The sequence below is a fragment of the Sus scrofa genome, chromosome 2 (genome assembly GCF_000003025.6).
Source record: "Sus scrofa isolate TJ Tabasco breed Duroc chromosome 2, Sscrofa11.1, whole genome shotgun sequence".
In the NCBI taxonomy this organism is placed as follows: Eukaryota; Metazoa; Chordata; class Mammalia; order Artiodactyla; family Suidae; genus Sus; species Sus scrofa.
The window spans coordinates 60219059-60241631 of NC_010444.4; the positions used below are offsets into that span (position 1 = coordinate 60219059).

Genomic DNA, 22573 nt, shown 5'->3' on the forward strand with positions numbered 1-22573 from the left:
CCCGTCGTGGCGCAGTGGTTAATGAATACGACTAGGAACCATGAGGTTGTGGGTTCGATCCCTGGCCTCACTCAGTGGGTTAAGGATCCGGCGTTGCTGTGAGCTGTGGTGTAGGTTGCAGACGCGGCTCGGATCCCAAGTTGCTGTGGCTCTGGTGTAGGCTGGCGGCTACAGCTTCGATTGGACCCCTAGCCTGGGAACCTCCATATGCCACAGGAGCGGCCCAAGAAAATGGCAAAAAGACCAAAAATAATAATAATAATCTGAAACTCTATACATGGTAAACACCAACTCCTTTTTCTCCCCTTCCCCACCTCCTGGCAACCACCATCCTACTTTCTGTCTATGACTTTAGCTACTCTAAGTACTTAATACAAGTGGAATCATGCCATATTTGTCTCTTTATTTTTGCTTTTTGCTTTTTAGGGCCACACCCATGGCATATGGAAGTTCCCAGGCTAGGGGTTGAATCAGAGCTGCAGCTGCCAGTCTACGACACAGCCACAGCAACGCAAGATCTGAGCTGCATCTGTTCACTGCAAAGCTGGATCCTTAACCCCCTGAGCAAGGCCAGGGATCAAACCCTCGTCCTCATGGATACTAGCCGGGTTCGTTTCCAATGAGCCATAAAGGGAACTCCCCATTGGTCTTTTTTGATTGGCTTATTTCATTTAGCATAATATCCTCAACATTTACCTGTGTTATATAGCATGTGTCAGAATTTCCTCCCCCCCCCCTTTTTTTTTTTTCTTTTTTTGCTATTTCTTGGGCCACTGCCGCGGCATATGGAGGTTCCCAGGCTAGGGGTCCAATCGGAGCTGTAGCTGCCAGCCTACGCCAGAGCCACAGCAACGAGGGATCCAAGCCACGTCTGCAACCTACACCACAGCTCACCAGAACGCAGGATCGTCAATCCACTGAGCAAGGTCAGGGACCGAACCCACAACCTCATGGTTCCCAGTCGGATTTGTCAACCACTGCGCCACGACGGGAACTCCCAGAATTTCCTTCCTTTTTAAGGCTGAATGATATTCCATTGTATGGAGATGGACACTTGGGTTGCTTGCATGTTTTATCTAGGGTGAATAATCTGCTATGAACAGGCATGTTCAAACATCTCTTTGAGACCCAGCTTTCAAATCTTTTGTTTTAAAAACAGTCCTCATCAGACACAAAAAAACCACACAGAGATCCCATTTACAAGAAATGTCCAAAACAGACAAATCCATAGACAGAAAGTCAATTTGTGGTTGCCAGGAGCTCAGGGAGGGAGCGTGGGGAGTGACTGCCAATGGGGGCAGGGTTTCCTTTTAGGGTGATGGCAATGTTCTGGAAGTAGACAGAGGTGATGGTTGCACAACCCTATGACTGTACTAATTGCCACTGAACTGTCCCTTTTAAAATGGCTAATCTGGAGTTCCCGTCATGGCGCAGTGGTTAACAAATCTGACTAGGAACCATGAGGTTGTAGGTTCCATCCCTGGCCTTGCTCAGTGGGTTAAGGATCTGGCGTTGCCGTGAGCTGTGGTGTAGGTCGAAGAAGCAGCTCGGATCCTGTGTTGCTGTGGCTCTGGCGGAGGCTGGTGGCCACAGCTCCGATTCGACCCCTAGCCTGGGAACCTCCATATGCCGTGGGAGCGGCCCTAGAAAAGGCAAAAAGACTAAATAAATAAATAATAAAATGGCTAATCTTATGTGAATTTTCACCTCAATTCAAAAAAAAAGTCCTCGGATTTCCATTTGGGCTCAGCAGTAACGAACCTAACTAATATCCATGAGGATGCGGGTTCGATCCCTGGCCTCGCTGGGTGGGTTAAGGATCCAGCATTGCCACGAGATGCAGTGTAGGTTGCAGACACGGCTTGGGTCTGGCGTTGCTGTGGCTGTGGGGTAGGCCAGCAAATACAGCTCCAATTCAACCCCTAGCCTGGGAGCCTCCATAAGCTGCAGGGGCAGCCCTAAAGAGACAAAAAACAAACAAACAAAACAGTCCTTATCTTTCAGAGGTTTTACTATATGCAGGAAACACACTGCTGCCTGGGGCTGCTTCACAACACAGAAGGAGGGATGTGGGGTGGGGGGTGGACAGGACAGGGTATTTGATGGCCTCTGGAGTCAAGTGACAGGTACCTGGGAACCCCCTAAACTCTTCTGTCCACATTTATGTGTATCTGCAACTCTCAATAATGAAGTTAATAAAATGGACTGTTTTATATTTCAAAATTCAAATTAGCAAGTTTCTCAAAGACCCCTCCCCCCAAGCAGAACATAAAATCCTCAAAAGTAGAACAGGGCACAGTCATCATGCTGAAGGCTCCTTCAGGATGCCCAGCCCAGAGCCCCCACCGTGCCCACCTGTGTGATCCAGGCAAGTGGCTGAACCTCTCCAGGCCCCACCTGCACAAGGTGGGGTCAGCATCTGCCCATGTGCCAGACCCTGAACACACTCCCTCTTCTCCCTTCCTCACTCCTTCTCTGTCCTGAAGGGAGGTTCTAGCACCTCTATTTCCAGCCCCATCACAGCATTGAAACTCTCAGCCTGGGGTCCTCTCACTGTGGAGAGGAGAGGAAGGGACTTGTCTCAACTTTTACCTGTTCTGCAGGGCAGTGGATGCCCTCCACCTCTGCCTCATGTTTACCCCAGTGCGATGCCCCCAGTCTTGTGGCCTTAACCAGTCCAGGGTGGTGACAGCACTCAACCCCCTGCCACCACCAGCAGGGAAGACCTTCCCAGCACAGAGCATAAAGAAGGCAGTTCCTCTAGGAGCTCAGGCAATCTGTGTCCCATCCCAGCTGCATCAGAAGCCTCAGTTTCCCCACCTGCAAAATGGATATGACGCCTTTGCCGCTTCCAAGTAACTGTAAAGATCCAGTGAGTTTAGCCTCGGGCTAGACACGGAGCCTGAGGCACTGATTCATCCGTCCAGCCCCACCACGTCCCTGGGAGGCAGCCTTTCAGAGCCACAGGGGTGGGCGGGTGGGCGGAGCACAGGAGGGGCGAGAGGGGGCGGGGTCTGACCGTGCAGTTGTACTTGACACAGTCCTCCCAGAAGCGGCTGGCTGAAAACTTCTTGCGGAGGACCACCGTCAGCCCGTAGATGAGACACTGACCCACGCCCACGATGTTCCCTGCAGAGAGTGGACTCGATGAGGGGGGGTCCCCAGGGCCCCGCCCCCTGCCCCACCCGAGCTGCCCCTTGCTACCTGCCGAGTGATACAGGGGCAGGCAGTCATAGATCACGTCTGTTGCCTGCATGCGGTAGGAGTGGTGGCCGAATGCCGCGATGCGGTAGTACCTGTGGGGGCAAGGGGTGCAGGGGCTGGGACCCATCTCCCTGAAAAAAGCATGGAAGGGATGGGTACGTGCTGGGAACTAGGGACACAGCAAGGAGCGAAGCTGAGCCAGCCCAGCTCAGAGGGGCCTTACAGGCTGGCCAGAGAGGGACATGCAACAAAAAAAGAAAATGGTGCTAGGTGCCATGAGGGATATAATAAGGCAAAGAGACAGAGAGAAGCTGAAAGGGACACAGCCAGGGAGGTTGGGGTAGCCTTTTTGGGGAGGTGACCCACAAGCCAAGACAGGGCAAGAGGGAGCTGTGGGGCACACTAGGGAAGGGCACCAGGTGGAGGGCAGAACACATGCAAAGGTCCTGAGATCAGAAGGGGTCTGGCCAGTTTTAGAAAGTGGGAGGGCCGGAGGAGGAGGGAGTAAGAGGTAGAGAGGAAGAAAATGACATCAGAGAAGTGGCAGGGGCCAGGCAACGCAGATGTGGCTTTTATTATCAGGGCCAAGGTGGGTATTGGGAGGTCTGGCACAGGGGAGGCTTGATTTAGGATTTTAAACCCTCCTATGGCCACTGAGGAGAGGAGGGCTATTGGGGCAGAAGTTGGGGGGGGGTTGAGGAGGGGCAGCACTGTGTCCTGAGGTGGGCTGTGGGTTTTACTGAGTTGGGATCAAGATGCCCACAAGACCCCAACAGGAGCCGGAGGCGGGGTGGTGATCAGGCGGGACAGATGATCTGTAGTCCTTCCGCACTGGGGACAACACCCACGGGCCCCACACCTGCTGTGCACGACGATAGCAGCCTTGGGCAGCCCCGTGGTCCCTGACGTGTAGATGTAGAAGAGTCGATCTGAGAGAGAGAGTCAAGTGTTGGGACCAGAGGCTGGGGTGGGTGGGAGGAGGGGACAGGGTGGGATTCAGCAGAGGGACCCCCCACACCAGCTCACCATCCATGCCCTTGCCAGGGGGCTGTGCCAGGGGGGCTGTGGAGGTCTCCTTCAGCAGCGGATCCAGGAGCTGGGTGTCCGGCAAGAGGCCCTCAGGCCTCGAGTCTCCAGAACAGAACTTGACCAGGCTCTTGCCCAGCTGTCCGCTCACCTCGGCCACCGCTGAGGCCCGAAACATATGCCACGGTCAAGGATGGACAGGTCCCTTCCCACAGCCTGGGGGGGGCACCGTCTCCCTGCCCCCACCAAGAAAATGCCCGCCCCCAGCCTCACCCACTGCCAGCTCCTCTCCGAAGACCAGGGCCTTGGCGCCCGAGGTGCCCAGGCAGAAGGTCAGGGGCTCCCGCCGCAGGTTAATATTGAGCAGAGCGGCCTCCATGCCCGCCTTGGCCAGGCCCAGCCACAGCCCCACAAACTCAGGCCGGCCCTCCAGGAAGATAGCCACCACATCACCCGGCACAAAGCCCAGCTGGCGGAAGAGGTTGGCCACAGCATTGGAGTAGGCATCCAGCTGTGCGAAGGTCCAGCATGCGCCGCTGCCAGCGTCCACCAGCGCCAGGTGCTCAGGCTGCTGCCGTGCCACCGCTTGGAAGATCTGCGGGATGGTGTGGCGGGCGCGCTGGTGCCGCCGCAGCTCTAGGCGCACACGGATCAACACGGAGAGGCCGCTGGGAGAGGGGATGAGGGGTTGGTGTCACTGGGCATCCAGCCCGGCTTCTGGGAGACCTCCTGGAGCCTCAGCATCCCCACATGGAGAAAGCAGAGGGAAAGGTCCCCCTACCTCCCAGAGTGGCGAGGGTTCCCTGAAGACCCTTGGGTTGCTGAGCTCTAGGGGACTAAGGACAAAGGGCCATTTACCAACCAGCCCGGAAATAGGCGGGTTCTCAGAGCTGGCCAGACCATGCCATGTAATTGAGTCACCCCAACCTCCTTTACCCCAGCTTGCTCAGTGACCCTGAAGGAGCCAGGGCCCAGTCCTTCATTTCTCCTCCCTGGGATGTCCCCAGCACCCCGTGTGGACCTGCCACTGGCTCCAGCCTGGATGCCTCATGCTCCACTCCACAACCAGGCTGTGGGGTCCATCTGTGAGCTGGGTGACTGTCCCACTCCCAAGTTACTCGGCAGCACTAGGCACCCGTGGGAGGAGCTGCCTCTGCCCCAGGCAGGGCCAGGGGACAGGCTAGCAAGAGGCCCTGATGGCAGATGACTTGTTCCCCCATCCCCCTCAGCTAGTAGCTCTAAGGGGACCAGGGGAGCCAGGGGAAAGTAGAAGCCCAGTAAAAGGAGCCAGGTTCCTGAATGACCCTGTGGAGATGAGCAGCAGTCACGGATGCCATGCTTTCAGATGAGTGAGAAATGAACTTGTGTGGTTTTAAGCAAACAAATCGCTTTCGATCACAGAACTAAGAAATCCAGAATTTCTCAGTGTACGAGCTCAAGAAACAAGTGTTCTCCTGGCTTTCTTTGGCTTCCTACCCTGCCACCCAGAGCCCCTGGCTCTGAGAGGTTAGTAACCTTGTGCTGGATTAAGCCAATGACAAGTAGGGGCCTGTTTGTTACAGCAGCTTGCTCTGCCAATATAAGTGGTCCTGACTCCACCCCCTCTTTAGGCTTCATCTGGCACCAGCATCTGGCACTGTGTCCCACCAGCTCTGGCATCAAATTGGTTATGAAATCCATCCTCTGCACCCCCGCTGCCTCCTCTGTGCTTCCTTGATTCTCTGCAATAGCTTCCACACCCCTGGACTCAACATGTCCACTGCAGACAGATAAAAATATTTTATATCTTTTTTTTTTTTTTTGTCTTTTTAGGGCCACACCCATGGCATATGGAAGTTCCCAGGCTAGGGGTCGAGTAGGAGTTGTAGCTGCCAGCCTCCACCATAGCCATAGATAGCAACACAGGGTCCAAGCCGCGTCTGTGACCTACACCACAGCTCACAGCAATGCCGGATCCTTAACCCACTAAACAAGGCCAGGGATCGAACCATCGTCCTCATGGATGCTAGTCAGACTCATTTCCACTGAGCCACAATGGGAACTCCTGTTCCATATCTTGATGGCGGTGGTTACCTGCATGTGGTACCCCAAATCCCAACTGTACACTTAGAACAGGTGCATTTTATGATATATAAATTACACCTCAAAAATCACCCTTGAAGACAGAGCAGATTAGTGGTTGCTCGGGGCTGGGGGTATGGGAAGTGACTGCTAATAGGAACAGCGTTTCCTTTTGGGGTGAGGGACTTTTTCTGGATAGAGCTGATGGTTGCACCACACTGTGAATGTACTCGATGGTAAATCTTACATGCATTTTACTACAACAAATTCTTATATGCATGAATGAAACTCACAAAGATCATCTGTGGCACAGTTTAAAAAAGCAAATCCTTGCCTTCTAGAGATAAACTCTGGAAAACTAACAGATAAAAAGATATGCCACTGAGATTTAGACAGAGGAGGAAGTGGGTGGAGATAAGGAAACAAGCTTATGAAGATCATGGAGACTGGGGGATGGTCACATGGGTTTATTACCCAAAGGCTCCCACTTTTTTTTCTTTTTCCTTTTTCTTCCCTTTTTTTTTTTTTGGCCACACCCACAGCAAAAGTCCCAGGGAAGTTCCAGGACCAGGGGTCAAACCTGTGCTGCAGCTGCAAAACAAGCCACAGCAGTGACAATGCCAGATCTTTAACCCTCTGCACCACCAGGGAACTCCCCCATTGCTTTTTCTTTATTTTATTTTATTTATTTTTTCTGCTGTACAGCATGGGGACCAAGTTACACATACATGTATACACATTTTTTCCTCCCATTGTTGTGTTATGATGTAAGTATCTAGACATAGTTCTCAATGCTACACAGCAGGATCTCATTGTAAATCCATTCCAAGAGCAATACTTTGCATCCGTTAACCCCAAGCTCCCGATCCTCCCACTCCCTCCCTCTCCGCCTGGGCAGCCACAAGTCTATTCTCCAAGTCTATGCTTTTTTAATCAAATACCTTCCCAGCACTGAGCTATAAGGAAGCCCAGACCAAGTGGAAAAGCCATGTATGGTTGTGCCAGCAACATATTTGTATGGACAAGACTTCAGGTAATTCTAACCCCCCCCCAAAAAATATATATATATATATTTTTTTTTTGGCCTCACCCACTGCACGCAGAAGGTCCTGGGCCAGGGATCGAACCTGCACTACAGCAGCAACCTGAGCCACCACAGTGACAATGCCAGATCCTTAACCTACTGAACCACCTGGGAACCTCTGGCCCCAGATTTTAAGTCTTCCAGGTGAGGCCCCAGACATGGCAGAGCAGAGACAAGATGGTGACCCAGAAGGTCTATCATCATATTCACTCAATAGATATCAAGCCAAATAAAAATAAACACACAAAATAGTTATCAAGCCAGACAGTGTTCCAGGCACACAATAACAGGAATTCCAAGGAGAACAAAGGAAATAAAGGTGAGGAAATCACCAATGATACCATTCAAGAAAACTTCCTTGACCTAAAGCCCACCAACAGATCACACAATGGATGGAAATAGCACACCATCTTGAAAAGATCCAAGAAACAATAAAGATCACTACAAAGCATCAAGAATCTTAGTTTTAGACTTCTCAACAATACCCATGATGTGAGAAGAAAATAAGAAACACCTTCAATTTTGAAGGAAAATAATATCTAACCTAGAAGTCAATACTCAGACCATCAGTCAGGTGTGAGGGTGAAAATAAAGATATATTCATACATGGAGGAGCTAAAAAAATTAAATTCCATGCATGATTTCTCCCAAACCTAAAAGGATATGCTCCAACAAATTAGGAGTAAACCAAGAAAGAGGAAGGACTACCCAGGAAACAAAGTATCTAACTCAGGACAGAAGTAATGCTAAACCTCAGGAAGATGGCAATGTGCAAGCCTGAGGTGAGGGCTGAATACCAGGTGAAGTGGGCAACTCGCCCAGCCTGGACAGACTGGAGGCTAGAAGAAAGACTTCTCCAAAAAGGTGAAAGTGAAAGTCCATCTGATGCCATAAATATGAGAGAAGAAAAACAAATGTGGAGTTTGGGCTTGAAGTAGAGATAAACACATAGAAGACTAATAAATACAAAAGCAACCAATAACTCCAGAGAAAATACATAAAGTCGTTCAGTTCTTATCATAAACAAGCATCCTTTTGGCAGTCTATTTAACGCCACATTTTCAGTATTTGGGGCTTTTTGTTGGTGATTTCACTGTTTAAAATGGGCCCTAGGCATAATACCGAAATGCTGTCTAATGTTCCTAAGCACAAGAAGGCTGTGATGCACCTTATAGAGAAGATACACGTATTAGGTAAGTTTTGTTCAGACATGAGTTATAATGTTGCTGGCAGTCAGTTCAACAGTAATGAATCAACAATATATATTAAATGAGGTATCATTAAACAGAGCACACAGAAAACAAGATTATGTATTGATTGGTTGATGAAAATGTTCTGATCAGAGGCTTGCAGGAACCTAATCCTGTATCTTCCCTAGGAACAATGGTTCAATATTTGCTAACTCAATGTTTGCAGCAACTTGATAGAATAAAACTACCAGAGATAATGAGAATCAACTGTAATAATTTTGGGACAATGAAGGGATAGAAAGATCTATGTGTCTGTGTATGTATGGGAGTGGATATGTGTACAGTATACACAGGGACAGGAAGAGTGAGGACGGGGGATAAATGGACATCACATCTTCATATTCCATGAAGGGAGATGACAGATCAAATCTCAAAGTGAAAAAGTGTAAATATTGTCTCATAAGCCATTTAGAGACATGGAGGTGAAGTCCAACAGATTCAGATGAGAGGAAAGACCCTCCAAAGTAGAGTTCTAAGATCCACATGTCTGATGGTCAGTTGGGAGCTTAGAGAGGTGAATTAACACACTCAAGGTCACACAGGAAGTAGAAAACGGAACAACCCAGAAGCAGGCTCACTGGCAGGATCCCTCTGCTCCTCCTCAGGATTGCCTCAAAGCATTTATCAAACATTCACCTTGTACCACGTGGCAAGCCAAGGGCCCACACTGCATACAGCAGGTGCTCAATTCATGATTTATTTTTTATTTTTTTTTAGAGCTGCACCTGTGGCATATGGAAGTTCCCAGGACAGGGGTCAAACCAGAGCTGCAGCTGCCAGCTTATGCCACAGCTTGTGGCAACACCAGATCCTTATTAAGCCACTGAGCAAGGCTAGGGATCAAAAGCACAACCTCAGTGGGTTCTTAACCCACTGAGCCACAACAAGACCTCCTCAATTCATGCTTTTCTTTTTTTTTTCTTTCTTTCTTTTTTTTTTTTTTTTTTTTTTGTCTTTTTGTCTTTTTGCCATTTCTTGGGCTGCTCCCGCGGCATGTGGAGGTTCCCAAGCTAGGGGTCCAATCGGAGCTGTAGCTGCCAGCCTACACCAGAGCCACAGCAACTCGGGATCCAAGCTGCGTCTGCGACCTACACCACAGCTCACGGCAACGCTGGATCCTTAACCCACTGAGCAAGGGCAGGGATCGAATCCGCAACCTCATTGGTTCCTAGTCGGATTCATTAACCACTGCGCCACAACAGGAACTCCAATTCGTGCTTTCTTGAAGGAGGGGCATGCTTCATCTTATGAATGAAGGAACTAAGATTCAGAGGGCAATGTGCTATGGGCTAGCAAGGGGTAGAGTGAGGGCCATAGCTGGACACTCTGGCTCCAGCTACCAAGCTGATGGCAATCAGCACCAACATTTCTGAGCACCTACTGTGTGCCCACCTCTCCTCTAAGAGCCTCCTGTGGGTGATGGCAATCAGCACCAACATTTCTGAGCACCTACTGTGTGCCCACCTCTCCTCTAAGAGCCCAATAACCTCATGAAAGGGTACTAGTGTCACAGCCATGGGGAGAGGGCCATCAGCAAGGGTGGGAACCACAGGAAGCAGCCCCCATAAGGATGCTCCTTGTCCACAGATAATACAACAGGAAATGCAAACTCTGAGGCTGCAGCTGCTAGTGCTTAGGTTACTTAAGCCCTCACAGCAGGGCCTAGCCTTCACAGCCTGTCCCTTCTGGCCTTGAACCCAACCTCTCTTAAGTAGATCCACAGAGGCGGGCAGTAGACTTCTGCGCTCAGCTCCGGCCACATGCCTGGAAATGCCTGGCAGCAGCACAAGCCACCCCCACCCTGGGGACAAAGAGACCACTGTCCGCCTTTGGGCTCTTCTGGAGGCCTTTCTTGTCCCTCTGTTCCTTCTGTCCCCTCCTGTTTTCACCCTGAGCTCCAGCGCATTAGGGCAGGGAGAACAAACAAGGATGAATGTGATCAGATTTCATGACAAAAATAGAGGACAAGTTGGAAGAACTGGGGCAGAAAGCGTAAGCATTTCTGAACCTAGTGTCTAAATGCAGCCAGCCCTGGAAATTCCTGTTGTGGCTTGGCAGTAATGAACCCAACTAGGATCCGTGAGGACACGGGTTCAATCCGTAAGCTGTGGTATAGGTCACAGATGTGGCTTGGATCCTGCATTGCTATGGCTGTAGTATAGAATGGCAGCTGCAGCTCTGATTCAACCCCTAGCCTGGGAATTTCCATATGCCACAGGTACAGCCCTAAAAAGACCAAAAAAAAAAAAAAAAAAAAAAAAAGGCATCCATTACCTCAGCACAACACAGTGATTAGGAACACAGACTCTGCATCCCTGCCCCTCCCTGCCTGTGTAATCTTGGGCAAATGACCTCACCCCTCTCTGCTTTGGTTCACTGACTATAACATGGGATTAGTAAGCATGCCTTCTTTATAGAACTGTGAGAGCATTAGAACAAAGCCTGGTACAGAGGGGGGCAGGTATTATACATGCTGCATTAGTTAGCTATTGCTGTGTAACAAATTAGCCACAAAATTTCTGGCTGGAGGAGTTCCCATCATGGCTCAGCAGTTAGCAAACCCAACAAGCATCCATGAGGATGGGGGTTCGATCCCTGGCCTCACTCGTGGATTAAGGATCTGGCATTGCCTTGAGCCGTGTGCAGGTTGCAGGCGCCGCTCGGATCCAGTGTTGCTGTGACTGCGGTGTAGGCTGGCAGCTACAGCTCTGATTGGACCCCTAGACTGAGAACCTACATATGCCATGGGTGCAGCCCTAAAAGACAAAAAGACCGAAAAAAAAAAATTACTTCCTGGAAACAGCAAACATTTATTATCTCAGTTTCTGTGGGTCAGGAATCCACAAATCCAGAAACAGCTCAGGGTCTCCTGTGAGGCTACGGTTCAAGGTGTCAATTGGGGCTGTGGTCGTCTCAAGGTTTCACTGGGAGAGAGTCCACTTCCAAGTTTACTCATGTGAGACTCTCCACAGAGCTGCTTCACATGGCAGTCAGCTTCCCCCAGAAGGAGTGACCCAGGAGAAGCACCCAAGATGGAAACCACAGTCTTTTTTATTACCTAACCTCAAGTAATATCCTATTACTTTTGCTGCATTCTATGCATTAGAAGTAGTCACTGGAGTTCCCATCATGGCTCAGTGGTTAACGAATCCAACTAGGAACCATGCATGAGGTTGCGGGTTCGATGCCTGCCCTTGCTCAGTGGGTTAAGGATCCAGCATTGCCATGAGCTGTGGTGCAGGTTGCAGGCACGGCTTGGATCCTGAGTTGCTGTGGCTGTGGCTGTGGCCGGCAGCTACAGCTCCGATTCGACTCCTAGCCTGGGAACCTCCATATGCCGCGGGAGCGGCCCTAGAAATGGCAAAAAGACAAAAAAAAAAAAAAAAGTAAGTCACTAGGTCCAGTCCACACTCAAAGGGAAGAGATCATACAAGGGTATAACAACAAGGAGGTGGGGCCATCTTTGCAGCTGCATCACACAGAAAGTGTGTCAAGCTCTATGTCAGGGACTTGGCGTGGATTCGGCTCCTGCCCTGTCCCAAGGGAAACAGAGCTGGACACAGATGTCCCCTGTCCCTTGGAGCAGAACTTGGGCCTGGGCAAGTCCAAGAAAAAAATATATCATGCACTTCTGCTGAGTGCCACCGTGATGGGAGGCCATGACCACACAAAGATCAACATGGGCTCCATCTCTGCCGCCCCCACCACAGGACCCTCGATTTAAGTGGGAGAAGGAAAGAAACTCCAAAATTAAGAGGCAAGAAAGCAGACACATAAGATAATTACAGGAGTTCCCATTGTGGAGCATTGGAAACAAATCCAACTAGGAACCAATGAGGTTGCGGGTTCGATCCCTGGCCTTGCTCAGTGGGTTAAGGACCCAGCGTTGCTGTGAGCTGTGGTGAAGGTCGCAGATGCAGCTCAGATCCCGTGTTGCTGTGTCTGTGACATAGGCTGGAAGTTACAGCTCCGACTGGACCCCTAGCCTGGAAACCTCCATATGCCGCAGGTGTGGCCCCAAAAAGCAAATAATAATAACAACAATAATAACTACATATGACGAATGCTGCTAGCGGTGACAAGTTAAGCTGTGGAGCCCCATTGCCTGGGTTCACATCCTGTCCCCACTACTGGCCAGCTATGTGACCTTGGCCAAGTGACAAAACCATGCTGTGTCTCAGTTTGTTCATCTGTAAGATGAGACAAGAGAGCACCCACCTCCCAGGTTGTTGAGGGGGCTTGAAGAAGTCATGATTTAGCATGGTGCCTCACAGAGAGGGAGTACTGTATACATCTTGGCCATTCTGCCAGAGAGCAACAAGATGGGAGGGTCTGACATTTAAGCCAGCCATGGAATGATGAAAATGAAGAGCAGGAGAAGACTGACCATGGCAGAGAGAATAGCAAGTGCAAAAGCCCTGGGGTTTGGAACAAACAGGAACATGTTTAAGAACAGCAAGGAGGCCAGTGTAGCTGGAAAGGTGACAAAGGAAAGGACAGGAAATTGGGGACATGGTTGGAAAGCTCGTGTGGTCTAGATTCTAAGGGCAACAAGGTGCCGAGCAGGAAAACTCAGCAAAGGGTCCCCTGAGGGAGACAACATCGTAAGGCATCGCTAGGCAAAAGGAATGCCATTCTGTTACAGGCAGAGGAACCTGACAAGGCAAGTTGATGCGGGTGGGGGCAGGTGAACCTAAGGAGAGGTGGGGAGTCACAAGTGGGCAGGGGACAGGCTGGCAGGACCTCAGCTGGAGGCTGAGTCTTTTCTACTGCAGAGGAGGGGGTCATGGAAGGTGTATGAACAAGGGCACAGTCCAACTTGCATGTTGGAAAACCAAGAGCAGGGGCAGGAAAGGAAAACGTGGGTTCTAGAAGGTTCAGAACAAGTCAATTTGAGTGGAATTTTCCCCAGCTTCTCACCATCCCTACCACTGCACAGAGCCTCAGTTCCTTCACCTGTACAATGGGTTAATCCCCTTACCTCCCCACAGGCACCAAGACTGGCAGACCCAGAGCAGGTGCCCATGGACTCCCACGTAGAGGTTGTTCCTGAGATCTGCTCTGGTGAGAAAGCCCAGGAACACTTCTAACAGCTTCTTTGAGCAAGCCCTTCAGAGATACCTCCAGAGACCTTCCAAAGATGCCTGTAAACAACACCAGAATCCCCTCTCCAGAGATTCCCAGTCACCAGAGACCCCACCCCTAAGCCAAGTCTTGGAAGACACAGCCACCTCTCCTCAGACCCTGAACAATCTCCAAAGTCACGCACAGACCTTAAATTCTCAAAGAGCACCCCGACCTGACCACAGAGAAACCTGTAAATGGCCCTGAGGAGACAAACAACCCTTCAAAGACTTAAAAGCCCTTTACATATGTCTCAGGAAGCCCTTTCAACGTCTCTGAAAAAGTCCCCCTGAGAACCCCTAGGGACATACCAGAGTCTCTAAGGAGCCCCCAGAATCCTCCCACAGTCACCAAAGCCCCATAGAGACCCCACCCCCACCCCAAACACGCACGGCCTCCCAATCAGCCTCAGCCTTCTGGAAGCCCTACCCGCTGCCCAAAGACCCTCAATTCGCCCTCCAGCACCACTGAGATCACCAGACAGGCTCAAGGACACTGAAAACCTACTCATCTCACTCCAGAAACCCCCAAGCTGTCCCCTGCAGGTGCCCTCAGAGTCCCCCAACCCACTCTTTTCAGGCCCCAGCCCCGCCTCTAGCCCCACCCTCACCCAAACCCCGCCCCCAGTCTCCGAAACCTCCCCCAACCCCAAGCCCCGAGGGTCCCCAACTCCGCCCTTGCAGCGTCCGTCTTACGACCAGCCCACAACCAGCCCGCCCCCAGCCCAAGCCCAGGGACCAGGCCCGCGCTGCACTCACAAGAGGTCACGCCTCGCGGTTTTGCAGACGATGCGCAAGAAACGCCAGCCGCCGCCGCCTACGTAAACGCCTAGCGCCGCCGCTGTACTCCAGGTCCACGGCAACCCCAGCAACCATAGCAGGACCAGAGACGCCACAGAAGCCGAACACGCACCTGGAGTCCGCATCCTGGGGAGGCGGAGAGCTCTGAGGCCCGAGCCCCGCCCCACGACCAGCCCAACTCCGCCCCCAGGTCGAGCTCCTCTCTTTTAGAGTAAGGCCCCGCCCCATGCGTGAGAATGGGCTTGTCTCATACAGACCCCGCCCCCAGGCCAGGGCTCCGCCCCGTCCCAAATTGGGCACGTCTCCTTACGCCTAGCCCAGCCTTTTCTGTCAATCATTAGCAAAGGCCACTCTCCCAGAAACAGCTCTTCCGTCCCGTCAGCCACTGTCAGGCCCACCCCAATCCTCTACGTAGCGACTATTCTGGGACCCAAGCTCCTCCCTAACGACTTGGCCCCCAAGCCTAGGCTCCACCTTGGCCCCCACCACAGACCCAGGCCATTCCTAGTCACTCGACCAGGTCCCGCCCCCATGCGACACTACACCTCTGTTCTTGGTCCCAGAATCCACCAGCCCAGAGTGCTTGGCTTTCCTCCAGGTGCCACCTCTACCCACCCCCACTATTCATTTGGCCCCGCCCACAAGCACAAACCCATTCCAGTTTCGCTCGTCAAGAACCAAGTTGGAACTATGACCACGCCCACAAGCATACGCCCCGCCCTCTCTGAATGAGGCCCCGCCCCTGTAACTGAAGCCCCGCCCCCAGCCTAGGGCCTAGCCGGCATTCCCGGGCCCAAGTTCTACTGGCACCGGCCCCGCCCTCAAGCTTTGAACCAGTCACCACCTTCCGGGCTTATTTCGTCCCACCTAGCAACCTAGGCCCCGCCCCACCTGCCCTCCGGGCAGGCTCTCTTCAGACCTGTCGGGCTTATAGCCCCTCTGCCGAGATCCGCCCCCTTCCGGAGGCCACGACCATAGAGAGGGCCCCTTGGCCAGAGAGACGACGGCCAACAAGACCTGGGGGCTAGAACGCCCCAGCAAGGACGGCCGCTGTCTCCATGACAACTAAATTTCTCCAGCTACCAGCTTCCCTTCCCTACCTCCCCATCCCTCCCTGCGTGGAGTTTAGGAAACCCGTGAGTGCCTCAGCCGAGAGGTATAGCTCCCAGGCGCCCCCGGCCCAAGCCCTAATGGCAACCAGGATCCCTACCCCTGCGGACTAGAAACGCCCAATTCACACTCAGGGCCTGCCTGTACTGGATTCTTGTTCTAAATGCAATTCCCAAAGCCTCTTCGGTTTTAAACACACTTTCCCGGAGTTCCTGTTGTGGCACGGCGGAACGAATCCGACAAGGAACCATGAGGTTGCGGATTCGATCCCTGGTTAAGGATCCCGCGTTGCCGTGAGCTGTGGCGGCTCAGATCCCGCGTTGCTGGGGCTGTGGTGTAGGCCGGCAGCTGTAGCTCCAGTTGGCCCCCTAGCCTGGGAACCTCAATATGCCGCCAGTGCAGCCCTGAAAAGCCCGCGCGGGGGGGGGGGGGGGGACGGGACCACATTCCAGGGATCTGGAACCCACAGCCTAGGCAAGAAGATCCAATCCCCATCTCACTCTTAAAGCTATATTCCAAGAACCCAGCTAAATTCCAAATCTATATCCCCACATCTTGTCAATTAAGTCTCAATGTTATCACTCCAGCACCCCAAGGAGAACAAAATCCACACACTAGGTCCCCACCCTTCCACAGAGTCCTAGGGTCCTAAACGCTCACCTAGAGACCCTAAAGCCCTCCCCCTGATCAGGCGAAGGCACGTGCTGGCCAGGCTACCCACCACCGTATTCCCTGGCTGACCTGGAGCTGCTCACTGACCTTCAGTCTTTGTTCTGTCGCCAGCTCCCAGAAGTTCAGGCAGTAGGCAGGCTGGGACAGTGAGGCTAAGACAGAGGTCCCTACACCTTCCGGGCTTCTGTTTGTGCAGACTCCTGGGGACTGCTCTGTGTTGTGCCCATGTGGGCCTCTGCCTTGGATCCCTCTCTCCAAGCTCCCTCTCTTCTGCACCCCTGCCCACCCCACCCTTGCTCGTTTTCTGCCCTGTTTGGCTGACCTTCTCAGCATTCTCCTTGGGAGGCAGCCAGGGCCTGCTTCCGGCACCATTTGGAGGACAGAACTGGGCAGGCGCTCACCCCCCTCTTCCCCAAGCTGCCATCAGTCCCTTCAGGCTGCCTAGGGTGGATGGAATGGGGATGAAGAGGCAGATGAGAGGTCTGGCACTGGTCCCCCTACTTTCTCAGCCAGGTGTCAGTGAAGTCAGCAATGCTCAGTAACCCCAGCCGCACTCTTATCCTGCCAGGTAGTGCTATTGTGATCACCCTATTTTACAGGTAAAGAAACTAAGGCCTTTTCTTGCTAGCTGGAGTTGAGATTCATTCGTTCACAAATGTGGGCAGAGGGGTTCCCTGGTGGCCTAGTGCTTAAGAATTTGGCACTGTCACTGCTATGGCTCGGGTTCTATGCACAACCAAAAAAAAAAGACAAATGTGAGGAGTTCCCACTGTGGCATGGTGGGTTAAGAATCTGACTTCAGGGCTCGGGTAACTGCAGAGGCACAGAATCAATCCTCAGCCTGGCACAGTGGTTTGAAGGATCTGGCATTGCTGCAGCTGCTGCATAAGTCAAAGCTGCAGCTGGGGTTCCATTCCTGGCCCGGGAAGCTCCATAGGCCAGGGGTGTGGCCATAAAACAAAACAAAACAAAACAAGAGTTCCCGCGGTCGTGGCGCAGCAGAGGCAAATCCGACTAGGAACCATGAGGTTGCAGGTTCGATCCCTGGCCTCGCTCAGTGGGTTAAGGATCTGGCATTGCCGTGAGCTGTGGTGTAGGTTGTAGATGCAGCTCGGATCCCTAGTTGCTGTGGCTCTGGCAGAGGCCGGTGGCAACAGCTCCAATTGGATCCCTAGCCTGGGAACCTCCATATGCCACGGGTGTGGCCCTAAAAAGACAAAAAAACAAAAAACAAAAAACAAAAAAAACCAACAACCACAACAAAAACAAATGTGGGCAGAGAACTTGCTCCCCTTTCTCCACTCCCTCCCCCTCCTCCTCTCCTTTCAGTCTTCCTTAAACTTCTCCTGCCTCTTCTTCATCTTGCCCTGATTCCCTCTGTTCCCCCAGTTTCCTCCCGCTCTCCTTGTGCCTCCCATTCTCCTTCCCCTCTTCAAGTTTCTCCCTCCCTTCCCTGCTTTGCTTTCCTCCACTTCCCCACCTTGCTCTTCCTCTCTCTATTCCCTCCCCTCCTCCACCCAGTCCTCCTTCCCCTCTCCCCTCCCGTCCCTCCTCCCCACCAGTCCCCTTCCCCTTCTCTGCCTTCTCTTCCTGGCTTCCCTCCTTCCCCCTTTTTCTTCCTCTGTCTTCTCCTCCCCTTCTCCCTACTCCCCCTTTCTTCCCTCTCCTCCTCCCTCCATCTTACTAAGCAAACTGAGCCCTGACTAAACAGTGCTCATCACAGTCTCTTCCAACTCTCCCCACACCTCCTGGAGATATACTGCTGGGTCCTCAGCCAGTAATCCCCAAATCTAAAAGGCTCTACACGTGGTTCAGCAACTAACGAACCTGACTAGGATCCCTGGGGATACAGGTTCGATCCCTGGCCTTGCTCAGTGGGTTAAGGATCTGGCGTTGCCATGAGAAGTGGTGTAGGTCGCAGACGCAGCTCATATCCCACATTGCTGTGGCTCTGGCATGGGCCGGCGGCTACAGCTCTGATTGGACCCCTAGCCTGGAAACCTCCATATGCCGTGGGTGCGGCCCTAATAAGACAAAAAATAAAATAAAATAAAATAAAAGGCTCTACAAACCCAATGGTTTTTTTTGTTTGTTTGTTTGTTTGTTTGTTTTATTTTATGGCCACACCCAAAGCATATGGAAGTTCCTGGGCCAGGGGTTGAATCTGAGCCACAGCTGCAACACATGCCATAGCTGCCACAACACCAGATGCTATAACCCACCCGGACTGGGGATCAGACCTGGACCTCTGCAGGGACCAAACTGCTGCAGTCAGGGGTTTGTTTTGTTTTGTTTTGTTTTGTTTTTGTCTCTTTAGGGCCACACCCATGCAGCATATGGAGGTTCCCAGGCTAGGGGTCAATTCGGAGCTGTAGCCACTGGCCTATGCCACAGTTACAGCAACACCATATCTGAGCCAGGTCTGTGACCTACACCACAGCTCACAGCAACGCTGGATCCTTAACCCACTGAGCAAGACCAGGGATCCAACTTGCATCCTCATGGGTACTAGTCAGATTCATTTCGGCTGAGCCACCATGGGAACTCTGGCAATCAGGTTCTTAACCCACTGCACCACAGCGGGAGCTGCCCAACTTTCTCTTAAGGTGGTGTCCGTACTCCAGTGGAGGGACCACTTCTCCTATGCTGTTTTCAGTGACCAATTATTCCTTTTAATCCCTGTTTATCCTTTATTTGTCCCTTTACATAATGGCTTCCCCACATCCCCAGGAACATGATGCAACACGGAGCAGCTTTCACCCTGTCACTTTCCTAAGATCTGAAAAATTCCCAATTCCAGAACATAACTGCATCAATTAAAAAAAAAATGGAGTTCCCCTCGTGGCTCAGTGGAAAGGAATCTGATTAGCATCCATGAGAAGGCAGGTTCAATCCCTGGCCTTGCTCAGTGAGTTAAGGATCCAGCGTTGCCTTGAGCTGTGATGTAGGTGGCAGACTCGGCTCAGATCCCACGTTGCTGTGGCTGTGGTGTAGGCCAGCAGCTGCAGCTCCCCGTTCAACCCCCAGCCTGGGAACTTCTGTATGCCTCGGGTGCAGCCTTAAAAATACAAAAAAAAAAAAAAAAAAAAAAAAAAAAGGTTGTCTGACATATCAGTAAGCATAGGATATTGCAGCCATCAAGCTGTCACCTCACAGCCATGCCCCCACAGTGAGCCCTGAAGGAACTCAGGATAGAAACAGGATGTCCACCGTCCTAACAGTCAGCTGTTGCAGCCATTTCACCCACGCCACACACACACACACACACACACACACACACAGTGCACACTGAAGAGACTCAGGATGATAAAGCTCAGGATACTGGCCCCAGGTAGCTGAGGTGCACATCAAAGGGATGATTTCAGTGAGCCCAGAACTTGCATCTTCCCATACAAAGAAGAACGCTAAATTTGTTAACTTGAGGTGTCTGGTTTTCTTTCATTCACAATAATCTTTTGGAGTTCCCACTGTGGCTCAGCAGGTTAAGAACACGACTGGAGTCCCTGAGGATGCGTGTTCAATACTTGGCTTCCCTCAGTGGGTTAAGGATCTCATTGCCACAAGCTGTGGTGTAGTTCACTGATGTGGCTTGGCTCTTGCCTTCCTATGGCTGTGACGTAGGCTGGCAGCTGCAGCTCTGATTCAGTCCCCAGCCTGGGAACTTCCATGTGCCACAGGTGTGGGGCTAAGAAGAAAAAGAAAAGAAATCCATTTGCAGCAACATGGATGGAGCTAGAGAATCTCATACTGAGTGAAATGAGCCAGAAAGACAAAGACAAATACCATATGATATCACTTATAGCTGGAATCTAATATCCAGCACAAATGAACATCTCCTCAGAAAAGAAAATCATGGACTTGGAGAAAAGACTTGTGGCTGCCTGATGGGAGGGAGAGGGAGTGGGAGGGATCGGGAGCTTGGATTTATCAGACACAGCTTAGAATAGATATACAAGGAGATCATGCTGAATAGCATTGAGAACTTTGTCTAGATACTCATGTTGCAACAGAACAAAGGGTGGGGGAAAAATGTAATTGTAATGTATACATGTAAGGATAACCTGACCCCCTTGCTATACAGTGGGAAAATAAAAAAAGAAAAAAAAAAGAAAAAAAGAAAAGAAATCCAATAACCTTTTGAAATTCTGACTACCTGGTCTTTGTGGCAAAAATTCCTATAGAGCCTGGCTCCTCACCTCTTTGGACCAGTCTCTCAGAACTACCTGAAAGGTTGTGTCAGGGGCTTAAGCTGCAGTTTTGTCAGTCAAAGAAAACATAATTCTCAACTTTTAGGTTGTGCATTCAGTCAACAACCATCCCCAGGGACTCTGGGTGGCCGGTATAGAAATAGTCTTATCCCTGTTTCACAGATGGGGAAACTGAAGCCTGGACAGGGGGACAGAACTCAGGGCTTTGAGGCCAGACCAGATTCTGAGCCTCTCCAGCTGGGTGGCCTTGAGTAGGTTACCTCTCTGTTTCGCACCTTGACTTCCCTCTAGATGCTAATTCCACCTCCCAAGGCTCTGTGCACAAAGTCTAACAAAGGGCTTCTCATCTGGAGCATGAACAGGCACAGAGTAGGTGGTGGGGGCACAGACGGACAGGTGACTCTCTCCCCTGGGTGACTATAAAGTTCTTCCAGCCACAGCAAAGGGAATTCTTGGAACTTTCTAGAAGAATGTGGCATGAAGCACACATTGAAATAAAATAACTGGAAGGAATTCTCACTGTGGCTCAGCAGAAATGAACCCAACTAGTATCCATGAAGATGCGGGTTCAGTTCCTGGCCTTGCTCACTGGGTTAAGGATCCGGCATTGCTGTGAGCTGTGGTGTAGGTTGTGGATGTGGCTTGGATCCCACGTTGCTGTGGCTGCAGCTCAGTTTCAACCCCTAGCCTGGGAACTTCCATAGGCTGCAGTGCAGCCTTTTAAAAAAGCAAAAAATAGGAGTTCCCTTCGTGGCACAGTGGTTAACGAATCCGACTAGGAACCGTGAGGTTGCGGGTTCGGTCCCTGCCCTTGCTTAGTGGGTTAATGATCCAGCATTGCCGTGAGCTGCTTGCGGTGTAGGTTGCAGACGCGGCTTGGATCCCACGTTGCTGTGGCTATGGCGTAGGCCGGTGTCTACAGCTCTGAGTCGATCCCTAGCCTGGGAATCTCCATATGCCGCGGGAGCGGCCCAAGAAATAGCAAAAAGACAAAAAAAAAAAAAAAAAAAGCAAAAAATTAAAAAAAATTAAAAATAAATAAATAAATAAATAAAATAACTGGAAGATCACAGCATGGGAATCAAGCTCTAAGGAGCATGTGAGCACTGGGTGGGAGTGTGGATTTTCTCTTGGCCAAGTTCAAGCACCCATGCAGTAGGCGTATTGGTTTATTGGGGCTGCCATAGCAGAGTCTCTGAGTGGAGTGCTTCCCCTTCTGGCTTTCCAAGTCCCATTTCGGTGAGTTTTCCCTTTATTAATTTTCATACCTCGTAAACCTCATAGAAGAGTTCTCCATCACTGAGATCATTCTGCTCTCCGTAACCTCTTGAAGTCACAGCAGGATGGGACTTCCCAGGATTCTGGCAGAGTGAGGAAATGCTGACCAAGAAATTTTCTCTCCAGAGCATGAAGCAGGGACACATCCAGCATGGCCCTTTCTCAAAGCCTTGACAATGCAAATTAGACTCTTGAGAAGGGAAATTTTCTGGTTTCCTTTTTTACGGTCGAAAGCCAACACTGGAACTTCCTGATGGCCTAGTGGTTAAGGATTGGGTGTTGTCACTGCTATGGCTCTGGTCACTACTGTGGTGTGAATTCGCTCCCTGGCCCAGGAACTTCTGCATGTTGTGTGCATGGTGAAGAAGGAGGAGGAGAAATGATATAAATAAGTAAATATATAGGGAGTTCCCATCGTGGTGCAGCAGAAACGAATCCGTGTAGGAACCATGAGGTTGTGGGTTTGATGCCTGGCCTCGCTCAGTGGGTTAAGGATCCAGTGTTGCTGTGAGCTGTGGTGTAGTTGCAGATATGGCTCGGATCTGGCCTTGCTGTGGCTCTGGCTTGTCTGGCAGCAACAGCTCCAATTAGACCCCTACCCTGGGAACCTATCCCGCGGGTGTGTCCCTAAAAAGACAAAAGACAAAAATAAATAAATAAAGCAAATACTAAGCTTCTTTTAGAGTATCTCACGTTTCCTAGGTCCAGAACAGTCCTGGACACCTGATGTTCTTGTGGGGGAGGGGGGGCGTGTTT

At 51.2% G+C, this 22573-nt stretch overlaps 1 protein-coding gene across 7 annotated transcripts in view; it reads right to left on the reverse strand.

Moving 5' to 3' along the window:
* The window catches only part of SLC27A1 (solute carrier family 27 member 1), a 32316-nt gene extending 15685 nt beyond the window's left edge, over positions 1-16631 (reverse strand). For 2 of the 7 annotated variants that reach the window (XM_021076116.1, XM_021076145.1), the window contains exons 1-7: positions 16419-16631; positions 14508-14675; positions 4504-4898; positions 4231-4392; positions 4064-4133; positions 3205-3296; positions 3020-3129 (exon numbers count right to left, since the gene is read on the reverse strand). In XM_021076116.1, the coding sequence (XP_020931775.1) occupies positions 3020-3129; positions 3205-3296; positions 4064-4133; positions 4231-4392; positions 4504-4898; positions 14508-14674 (996 nt within the window). In that variant the 5' untranslated portion in view covers position 14675; positions 16419-16631. 7 annotated transcript variants of the gene reach the window in all.